Source organism: Gekko japonicus, unplaced genomic scaffold (assembly GCF_001447785.1).
Source record: "Gekko japonicus isolate JY-2015 unplaced genomic scaffold, Gekko_japonicus_V1.1 scaffold1295, whole genome shotgun sequence".
NCBI classification, from domain to species: Eukaryota; Metazoa; Chordata; class Lepidosauria; order Squamata; family Gekkonidae; genus Gekko; species Gekko japonicus.
Genome location: NW_015168688.1, coordinates 519,548 through 530,892, shown reverse-complemented (window position 1 = coordinate 530,892; position 11,345 = coordinate 519,548). Strand labels below are relative to the sequence as shown.

At 38.6% G+C, this 11,345-nt stretch overlaps 1 protein-coding gene across 3 annotated transcripts in view; it reads right to left on the bottom strand.

Annotated features, from left to right (window-relative positions):
• The window catches only part of APOO (apolipoprotein O), a 33,508-nt gene continuing 22,163 nt past the window's right edge, over positions 1 to 11,345 (bottom strand). The window contains exons 5-8 of one of the 3 annotated variants that reach the window (XM_015415438.1): positions 9,984 to 10,075; positions 7,105 to 7,212; positions 3,877 to 3,963; positions 1 to 374 (exon numbers count right to left, since the gene is read on the bottom strand). In XM_015415438.1, coding sequence (XP_015270924.1) covers positions 3,910 to 3,963; positions 7,105 to 7,212; positions 9,984 to 10,075 — 254 coding nt within the window. In that variant the 3' untranslated portion in view covers positions 1 to 374; positions 3,877 to 3,909. The remainder of the gene's footprint in view (positions 375 to 3,876; positions 3,964 to 7,104; positions 7,213 to 9,983; positions 10,076 to 11,345) is intronic. The other 2 variants (XM_015415439.1, XM_015415437.1) reach the window with 2 other exon arrangements.

The following is an 11,345-nucleotide window of genomic DNA, read 5'->3' as shown; positions in this document are numbered from 1 at the left end:
TAATTAAGTCCATAATAGTAACAAAAGATTCAAGAGTGTTGAGACAATTAGCAGCCCAATCCTAAACATTTACTTAGAATCAAGTTCCATTGAGTCCAATGGAAATTCCCTCTTTGCAGTTGGGGCTCATGGTTGGGGAATTATATCCAGGTTCTGAATTAACCTGTGAGAAATCTTGCAGAACTCCGACCTGAAGTCAAAAGCTGGCAGAAGGCAAGGCTGTGTCCCTTCACACTCAGACAGTGGTCTCAGAGACAGATTGCAAGGACAGTCTTTCCTGAGGCAAAACATATGCAAGCTGTACTCATATTCAACTCAGATTCAGTGGAGATCTTCCATTCCAGAAGTGTGTTGATCCTCTGTAGACCATCAATCTATATCCAAAAGGAGGATCACAGTTAGACTGACTACAATCAAAACCATCACTAAAGCTGCACAGGGTAGCCACCAAGTTAGATTTCAGCTTTGCTTGAATACCAGTCAATTTTAAGATGTTAATCAAGTGGCTATATGTGAAAGAAATCTTGCTCTTCCTCCAACCCACTCCTCCTGGTTTAAGAGTGGATCTGACAAAAGGTAGTAAACGCACTCAGAAATCTGTAATAGTGCACACAATAAATTCCTGCATACAGCAACGTTAGAGTTACAATATTTTCATATTACATTTCTCAGTATACCCTGATTGGCTGAAAATGTTCTACATGGATCAAAATACTTGTCTTGTATAAACAAATTCACAACGACGAAAATTTTACTCATTGTTCCGCATTATTTTTATTATTCCTGTTCCTTGTATTCATGCTTCAGATGGTGATCTAAGCTCAAAGTGAGAGATGAAATACCTCAGCTCATTCATCTCAAAGCGGAGCCCTATTTTACCAGAGGAGGAGGAAAAGAGAGAGAGATTTGTTGTCACAGACAGCTGCTGTAATCGTCTCAATGCTCACTTTCTGAACAGGGGAAAAAAGCATTAATACAAGGGAGATGGTGACATTCAGCTTTATTTTTCCTTCTTCTCCCAGAAAAGAAATATAAGCACATCATCTACATTCCCATATTGCTTCTTTATGTGGGAACCATTTGGAAGCCTGTGAGAACTTTCTCCTTAACCTTCCAGGAGAAAAAAGAATAATAGAACCATGGTGGTGGTGGTTCTTGTTCTGGCAGAGAAGGGGGAAACTATGATGTGTCTTTCAGCCCATCAATGTGGGTGTTTTTTTTTGTTTTTTACTAAGAGAAGTGTACACACACACACACATCATTAGTATGGTATTTCCTGCCTACTAAGCCTATGCGGAATTCCCTTCTATGCAAGAGGGAGGTGACACACATATCTGGGACCCTAATAAGTCAAGAACCAACATGGTGTACGGGTTAGAGTAGGATCTGGGAGACCCATGCTCCAATCCCCTCTTCACCATGGACATTTTCTGGCTACCCTTTGGACAGTCATGCACTCTCAACCTAACCTACCTAGCAGGATTGCTATGAGGACTGACTGGAGCAGAGGAGAATAACACAGGCCACTTTGGGTCCCTATTGGGGAGAAAAGTTGGGCACAAATGAAGTCAACTAAAATAAAACAAGAGGCTGCTCCTGTTCTTTCCCAAACTGCAAGAAGTGACGGGAACACATGAAGTTGACTTCCAAAGGCAGACCATTGTTCCATCTAGCCTAGTGCAGGTTTCTGACTGGCAGTGACTCTTCAAGGGTTTGGAAAGAGTTTCTCAGTCCTTCTACCAGAGATACTTTTTGACTGGAGATGCCAGGGATTGAGAGTGGGGCCTGCTACATGCAAAGCCTGTGCTCTTGCGCTGCGTTACACACCCCTGCCAACTGTGAAAACTGGAGTGCTCCAATAAGAAGCAGCTAGCTAGCTTCATTTATTTATTATTTCCTATTTAAGAAACTATACCTCTGCAAAGTTTTAACATTTTTCAAGCATTTCACTGGTAAACTTAAAGAATTATACACATCACTTCTGGAATAGTCAGGAAAGATAACAAGAGTAATAAATACACAGCTAGTTGCTTTAAAAGTTCCACTACAGAACTGTTCAGAGCAGTAAAGAGGAAATCAACCAAGAATGAAGCCATATTTACTCTGATCTAACGTTTTATGTGTTTGGCTTACAGAAAACTCACACATGTATGTGTAAATGCACATTTATAAAGCTGCCACATATAGTAAGATCATTGGTCCATCTATCTCACTAGTATCTGCCTTGATCAGCAGTTCAGCGCCAATATTCATCTGCTTCTTTAGACATACCAAGTATTGAACCTGAGCCATGGCCTCTCCCCTTAAGGCCTATGTACCTGCTAGATGTCCACATAGAAATTATAGCAGATACATGAAAAGGCAAATGAATTTAAGACCACACATATCAAAATACTCTGTGCAGTTAGGACTTGGCACTACTTACTGTAAAGTAAACTTCATAATAACACCCCCCCCAAAAAATGCACACTGTTCACAAAACCTTCTTAGCCCTGAATAAGTCAATCTTGGTCTGTTCACAGGGGATGGTTTGACAATGAATGCAAGCAAGTAAAGAGAGAGGTGCATAGTTCTCACTGCTGTTGTCAGTGAGCTAATTCAGCCGCAGCAGCATAGCTTGCTTGTGGTGAAAAGGTCTATAAGGCCCTTATTTTCTTTTAAGAAATCCCAGCACTATACCAGTCAGTGGTGCCCGCTTATATTAGCGCCACGTAACAATCATGCTAGGAGTTTATGGACCTCAGTTCCCAATTCCCTGCCCTCTGCCAGGGGCCCTGGCAGGCCTACCCTTCTCAGTGCTTCAGTGGCCAGCAAGACCTTCTCTTTTTTACCATCATCCTCGATTCCCCCACTTAGCTCTTTAACTGACTATTTGGCCTCCAGTAACAGAACAGCAGTAAGAGTATTAATTTACTGTCTCAAGGTTGGTAAGGCTCCTGGGCCAGATTTCTTGCCAGCGGGATTTGTTAAAGACCTTTCCTATATTAATGATCTTGCAGGGGTCTTAGCAGCACTAAATTCTCATGTTCTGTTCCAGCCAAGTCAGACCCCATTTTATTCTAGGCAGATGATGCTGTCCTTCTATCTATACCACTGGTGGATCTGCAAAGGTTGCTAGAGGCATTTCAGAATTATTGCAGCAGAGAGGGCTTGGTGATAAATTGTGAGAAATCTAGAGTTATGTTCTTTTCAAGATCTTCTCAGCCACAAGAAACTCTCCTGGAAGCTGAATAATCAGCCAATTGAGCATGGATTCCAGTTTTACTACCTAGCTATTATTTTTCAACGTATTCTGCCATGGAAAGATCATAAAGATCGTGCTTGGCTACCAGTGGCCAGCTCCTTGGCAGCTGTTTGTCGCTCCCCCCCACCCCCGCTGGGGTCAGTATGTCCATGCAGCAATTCAGTTTTCTTCTGGTGAGGCAAAAGGCTTTCCGCTCTGTTGTTTTGGGGGGTGGATTCCAGGGAGTACCCTATTCAGATGTGTGTCTGGGGCAATTGAGATTTTATCTATATTTCTTTGTGTGTTGACTGCCCCTTTCAGAGATCTGTGGATACAGCTCGTGATGGTCTCCAAAGTTCCCCTAATTTCCATGCCTTTCTTGCTCGCAGATACCGATCCTGGTATTCCTTGGGCTGTGGCTACATTTTTGGCAGCACTGGCTTCTATGTGAGGATGGAAACAGAGCAAGGTATTTGTAAGATTAGTTCTGTCCAACTGGGTCAGTGGATTGTTAAATGAAAAAAAACTTGGTCTGTTCTCTGCCCTCTACGTTCCCTATTAAATAACATTTTTTTAAAAATAAAAGATACGGCTGCATTAAACAACTATTGTAATTTTTTGTTATGAGAGTAATGGGACGGTTACTGTCCTACCTTTTTGAGCAGCAAATTCTATTTTATCATTCTTTATTCAGAAGAACTTTCTTGTACTTTCACTGTCTTGTCTCTGTCTGCATCACCCTTCAAACACAGCATAAGACAAGTTATACGGAAGAAATCTGATCAACTTCTAGAAACTCTTACAATATACTTTTCCTTCCTGAAAAAGAAACGTATTTGGTGCATCAGATCAATAACCCTTAGTGACATGCTAAGACTACTACTAACAACAGCAATGCATTTTAGTTTCTCCTCAGACTGTATTTTTGGGTCTGGATACAAACTATGCATAGTTTTAGATTTTAAGAAAAATATTGCATAAGCATTTTATAGGTCAAAGGAACAATATCTGAGTCCAGGGGCACCTTTAAGACCAACAAAGTCTTATTCAAGGTATGAGTTTTCGTGTGCATGCACACTTCCTCAGATGTAAACACCTGCTACTTTGAGAGTTATAATGAGCTCGCTGAAAAGGGTTCTTTACCAACTATGACTACCACTAGCTAGAAAAGTAGCTAGCAGTAGCTAGCAAGCATCTGCATTTCTCACAGTTTTGCAAAGAATCAATGCTAGCTTGCCTTAGGTGCTTAGAACAGATATCTATGGAAAACAAAAAAATATTTGGAGATCTTTATTGTTCTTTCAGGCTCGGTCTCCTCAGTTTTGTAGTAAACTCTGTCTGTCTGTAATGCAATCAGCTTCACTTGGCAAAAAAGTCATTTTCCTTCCATTCAGGACGGAAGATATTAACTGATTTAGGGCAGGCAATACATGTCTGAGCAGACTTTATGCAGATGAATTTCCACCTTCCTAAGGGATATCCTTAAACAACCTCAGTTAGGTTGACTCAGAATTAATATACACAGACAGGAGTTAAGATGTTGTGTCTGATTAAAGGTAAAGGTTCCCTTGCTCGAAAGCCAGTCGAATCCGACTCTACGGTTGCGGTGCTCATCTCCGTTTCAAAGCCGAAGAGCCAGCGCTGTCCGAAGATGTTTCCTTGGTCATGTGGCCGGCATGACTAAACACCAAGGTGCACGGAACGCTGTTACCTTCCCACCGAAGTGGTACCTATTTATCTACTTGCAATTTCGTGCTTTCAAACTGCATATATACTCCCCCCCCCCAGACAAAAAGCACAATGTCTGTCCTTACAAGTTACAGGGAAACAGAGTGTCCTATGTCCACAGATATATTAGATAAATGTCCTAATGTGAAATTATGGACTGAATGGTAAAATATCTGCATTTTTGCAAGAGGCAAGTGCCTAAACTTGCCTCTTTGCCTGATGTTGAAGTTTGGGTGTGATGCTCTTTAAATTGGAAAAGTGTAGTAAACAGAAACGAGAGAAATGTAAATTAAGCTAGCGGTTGGGTTGAAGCCAACATTTTTATTCTTCTCATGGTGGATCCTTTGTGTAATGAAAGGAGTGTTTTGCTGATGGAACAAGCATGTTCCACTGGCACAGGACTCCTCACATCAGATCCACTGTTAGCAGAATAGAAAGGCCAGAAGCCATACCTCTTGAAGCAAGCTCAATGCCTATTGGACTGTTCTTTTTTAAATTCTTTTTTTCTTCTAGTTAAAGTCATACTTCTTCTGCATACTGGCTGGCCTGGGGATACTGCTTTTGTGATTGACACAAGCCAGGCACCTTTGAGTGATTTCAAGAATAAGTAGCATATTGCTTGAATCCCAGAGCTGATGCAGCATGCAGTTTTTTAAAATAAAATGTATATGTTTCCCCAAAAGAAAAATAAACTACATAAATAAAAGACAGCTTCAAAGTTTACAAAGCAAAGTATTACAAAGTTTACAAAATATACAAACTATTTAAGCTCTTACACTGTGATAACCATGTGTAATAAATTTTAATGATTAACTCATTATCTCTTCACGTAAATCTGTTTTTCAGCCTTTAAGATAACATTATCCAATAGCTTAAGTATTTTTTGAGCAACTTGATGCTTTTGCAACAAAGGTAATTTCAATAGTTTAATTCCAGGTGGGCAGTTGTGTTGGTCTGAAGCAGTAGAACAAATTTAGAGTCCAGTGGCACCTTTAAGACCAACAAAGGTTTATTCAAGGTATGACCTTTCGTGTGCATGCCTACCTTGAATAAACTTTTGTTGGTCTTAAAGGTGCCACTGGACTCTAAATTTGTTCAATAGTTTAAACAACTCTTTTACTTTAACCAACCAGTCTCCAATTGATGGTCTACGTATTGACTTCAATGTTTTTGCAAAAACAAATCTTGCTGCTCTCAGTAGATCCAAAACAATAATCAGATATTGTTTGGGAATTGAGGCTGCATAGTTTAGTAGTATACATTAAATGGTATTGTTTACCTTACACTGAAACACCTCCAATAACCTGATTACCCTGTCCCAAAACACTTTTGCCCTATCACAGTACAACCACATACAAAGAAAGTCTGCCCTTGGAGTCTTACAAAACCAACAGTTAGCACCAGCCTTACTGTAAATCCTTGCTATTCTAACCGGTGACAGAAACCATTGATGCAACATCTTGCATATGTTCTCCTTAAATAAAGTTGAAACAGAAAAGGAAGAACCCTTGGACAGAAGACCAAATTTTCACTTCGATTACACCTCCTAGAGATCTTTCCCGCTTAACGTAACTAGGGGTTGCATTATTATTAAGTTCTAACATAGAGATATAGTAAACTGACTTTTGTCTCAAATTCTTTTTTAAGAAAATCCAACCTCTTAATGGCACAGAGATCAAGATTTGCTCTATCAGTACTGAAGGATCTATATGACCATGAAACCATTGAACTAACCTTTGAATTTTAGATACATGGTAATAAAGAATTATATTTAGAACTTAAAATCCACCCAGCTTTCACTTTTTTTGAGCTTGTTTCCAATTAATTATCAGAATTTTTTCCCCCACAATCAAAATCTAAGATAACCTTCTGATATTCCTTAATATCAGTCTCCAGAATATGAACACACTGGATTTACTGATGTCCATAGCATGCTGTTTTGACTGCCAGTTTGGCTTTTTCTAATGATTTTACTTCAAAAGCAGAAGCGGCAGAAGCAGCAGCAACATGTCACTGATATCATACAATTTATTTGGCTTATTCTTCATCAGCTTTTTGCTTTTATGCTCTAAGTTATACCAAGAATGTCTAAGAAATAAATAGCAAGAACTTCAACAGAGGGAGACAGACAATAAACCTCAGGATCGTCATACCTTGTCAGACACTTTTGCAGATCTTTTCTTTTTTGGATTTTCTTTCCAGAGAGATTCTATTGTTATGTATGCTTGCAAACTCCAGTCATACAGCTGAGAACCAGTTACCTTTCAAAAACCAGAAATTTTATAGTTAATTTCACAGTCAGTAGCAGCAGTATATTTTTATTTTTGAATTTTGTTGTAATTTAGGTATTATTAGCATTCATCAAGAAATGTATGAGGCTTGCTTTATCAAATAGTTACAACCCTCAGTATCAATAGTTACTGCTTATAATGTTAGTATGCTTCCAGGCACTACTTCATAACAATAATAGCTCTTGAACATAACACAATACATATGTATAGATATTACACTATGCCCTCAGACAACATACAAAAAGTGTCCACAGACCTCCTGTGACAAAATGATGTCACTGATAAATAAAAGGTGGAATATGGTATACTGTATATAGTATATTGTAAGTAGGATCTGATTATGTACTTTCTGTGCCACATATTGTGCCATGTTAATACTTATGCTCCTGTTCTCTCTGGTGGTTCCAGACTTCTTATGTCCCATTTTATTGATTGTACAGACTCACTATCTGTAATCCACCTTGAGTCCATGTGAGAAAGGCGGACTAAAATCATGTAAATAAATTTTAAAAAATAAAATCTTTACCCCTTATCTATCATGTATTGTACAGGACTATTGCAACCTCTTTGGTGGCCTTTCTTCTGTCTAAATTTATACTGCCTCTGCCAAGGTCTTCCCTCCTCCATCACTGAAATCATGTCACCCTACAGAATTTGTCACTCTCCATTCTGTAGAAATCAAATCCTTATTTTCCCCCAAGATCTTCATCCTACTTCCCTTTGGCAATTCCTGATCTCTCCCCACATGTATAACACAGGCTAACAGCCCTCTGGGTAGGAACTGTGTGAGCTGGTTCACACCTAATGAAAAAACACAGGGTGTGCAAGCACAAAATTTGAACCCAATAAACAAAATGTAGTTTCATTTTTTCCTCCTAACCAAACCTGACCTCTCTCTTCAATGAGGTTAGCAATACTGTTTTAAATCTATTAGTATTACTGAATAAGGGTCCTAATTTTTTTTAAACTTGGTTTTTAAAGATATTTGACAGTGCTAGAAGCAATTAAAACTCTCAAAAACTAATAAACACAGCCTTACACAAAAGGGTAAAAAAGGTTAGTAGGAAAGATGCTTCGGGTAGCACACAATTTCTTGAAAAAGGAAAATTAAGGCTAATGCTCCATATTCAAAAGCTAATGCTCCATATTCAAAGCAAAAAAATAGATCTAAAAGCAGAAGCTAAAAGCTTTCTTTGAAAAAAATTTGGCAAATAGGAACTGTGATTAATCATTAACTTAGACTGTCATGCACTAACTTGAAAACACACTGTGCAACATTTGCACTTAATGTTTTAGTATTTCAAAGCGCTTTGTTCTTAGTATTCACTCAATATAACATTGTATCCTGGTTCCAGAACATTAAGTATGGAACTTTTCAAACGTAATATTTTAGATTAAACTCTCTGAACCCCAACAGCAACATATGTGACTGAAACATTACAGTTGTGCTGCATATTAATTGTGTGTTTAAGTTTACAAACACTACACCGTATTTATAAGTAATACACAACTGAAACACAGATAACGATGCAGTATTTCAGAGTAAAATCTATGAAAACTTAACATTGTCCATACAACTTGTCATTATATCTAAGACCAGGGCTATTTTTGGGCAGGAACGCACAGGAACGGAGTTCCGGCTGGCTCCTGAGTTGGCCACGCCCAACAGGAACTCATTAGCATAATAGGCCACACCCAACAGCAGAAACTCATTAGGATTGGCTACATTAGGGGTGTGTGGCCTAACATGCAAAGACGTTCCTGCTGCAAAAAAAGCCCTGGGTTTTGACAACAAAGAAGGTAAACAGAATAAGAAGCAAAAGGTTGGTGTGGGTGCGGCCTAATAGGCTAATGAGTGGTGCTGTCAGGGGTGTGGCCTAATATGCTAATGGGTTTCTGCTATTGGGTGTGGCCTATTATGCTAATGAGTTCCTGCTGGGCTTTTTCTACAAAAAGAGCCCTATAGACTAAAACTGAACAATGGCCTCAGACTGTGGATTTTAAAAAATCTGCACAATGAGGCCACCTACAGAGTATTCTTCTACAAGCCTGGGGTTGCAGAAAATACAAAAATATACAATAAATTAGATGGACTTTTTAAAAAGGAAGCATCATAGGAAGCAATGCCTGCTTCTTTAAGAAAAGAATGCCACCAAGATCTCATGAGACCTTAGGTTGTGAGATCTCAGTGACCATTTTGATAGCTACTAGGCAACCACTGAACAACATTGCCAAAGCTTCCAACACTTTTAGTGGGGGGGTTGGGGAGAGACTAAAAAAAGGTAAAAGGTAGAAGAGAGGGAAGGTAAAGATGAAGGAGCGAGGAGTAAGAAAGGTGAATATCCTCACACATGGGGTCTATTGAAGTAGGTGGAATAAAGAGAAAGTGAATGAATTTATGAGTGCTTTTTGATTGTGTGAACTTATTCTGGAAAATTCAAAAACATCACCATCATTTTATCATATATACGAAACATTAAAACCTGCTTACAGAATACACTGGTTCAAAAGCAAGAAGCCAAAATCATATAAGGATTCTTCAAAGCAAGCTGTTTAATGTTTAATATGACTTGTTCTTAGGTAAGCGTGCATAAATGAACCAGACTGCTCATGATAAATTTCAGATCGCATGTAATTCAAACGTTTTCAAGAAAGCATACAAAAGCACTTTACTGCATTTGCCACATTTAAAGCTATATTGAAAACAGGAAGAAAGCATTATTTCCTCACAAGTTACTAACCTTGGCAATGGCAATGGCTTGCTGTGGATAGTACAGAGAGGCACCGATCCCCATGAATCCTATTGGGTACACCAACCTCTTCATTTTGGAACCTGTTCCACAGAAAATATCCCTATTAATGGCATCAGCATTCTTTAAAAATAATTTCAAGTATAAGTTTATGTGCACATTGAAGTATAAATACTTCTGCCATAAACCATGCATAATTCTAACAGTGTATTTTGTTAATAGAGTCACATTGACAGGCAACAGACTGGAAGAATGCATCAACAATGGAATTCAAAGGGTGCACTGGTGAGAGGGTCTGAGATTTCTCCTTATCAGCAAAAGCACTCTTGGCTGGCTTCTGAGTCACCAGCAGGTGCTGCTTTCTGTTCCCAAGTTATTTTCTGTCCTGAGGACTGGGGAAAGTTTTTACATCTAAATGAAAGCTAAGATTTCCAGCAGCCAAAGAGAGAAACATCAGTCAACAATAACACAGACTGGCACAGACAGTCCTGCAGATTTCAATATCTTTTCAACCAGAATTATTTTTACTGAATTGTATAGCAGGTGATTTTGACAAAAATCAAATATACTTTATAATCCATATAGTAATCCGTGTAGTAACAGCAGCTAGAATCTTATTTGCAACCTTTTGGAAACTCCCAACAATACCTTCAGGACAAGACTTAATAATGAAGATTATGGAAACTGCAGAAATGGATAAATTGACTTTGATGCTAAGAGGGCAAATGGAAGAAGATTTTTTGGTCTATGGTCCCCTTTTTATGACTGGATAAAAAAGAAACATAAAGATACAAATATTTTGAAGCTTTTATAAACTCTTAAAATTTCACAGTCTATCTCTTGGTCATGTGAAATGATCAGTGGAGAAGATTTGTATGCAGAAGACTTCTTATTTTTGTTTCCTTTCTCTTCCCTACCCCTGCATAACCTTAAACATTTAATAAAGTGTATTTTTTAAAAAACAAAACAGTAACACAGACTGTTCTTGCTTTCAGATTTCCTGCCCAATAGAAGAATCTGGATTCAAGAGAGGCCCCATCTTTCCTCTCAGCTTTATTTTATGTAATGGTTTCCAGGGAGAGTTGGCTGTTACATCATCTCTAAATGTGTATCTCAATAGCAACATAATAAATGTAGTAATATATTTTCCTGTGTATATATATTTTCCTGTGTGTGTGTATATATATGTGTGTGTGTGTGTGTGTGTGTGTATAAAACATATATTTTGTATGTTGATTGCACTCGGTGCCTTGTGTGAGCCGCCCTGAGCCCATTCGCGGGGAGGGCGGGGTATAAATACAATTAAATAAATAAATAAATAAATAATTCAACAAGCTGTAGATAGGGGGAAAG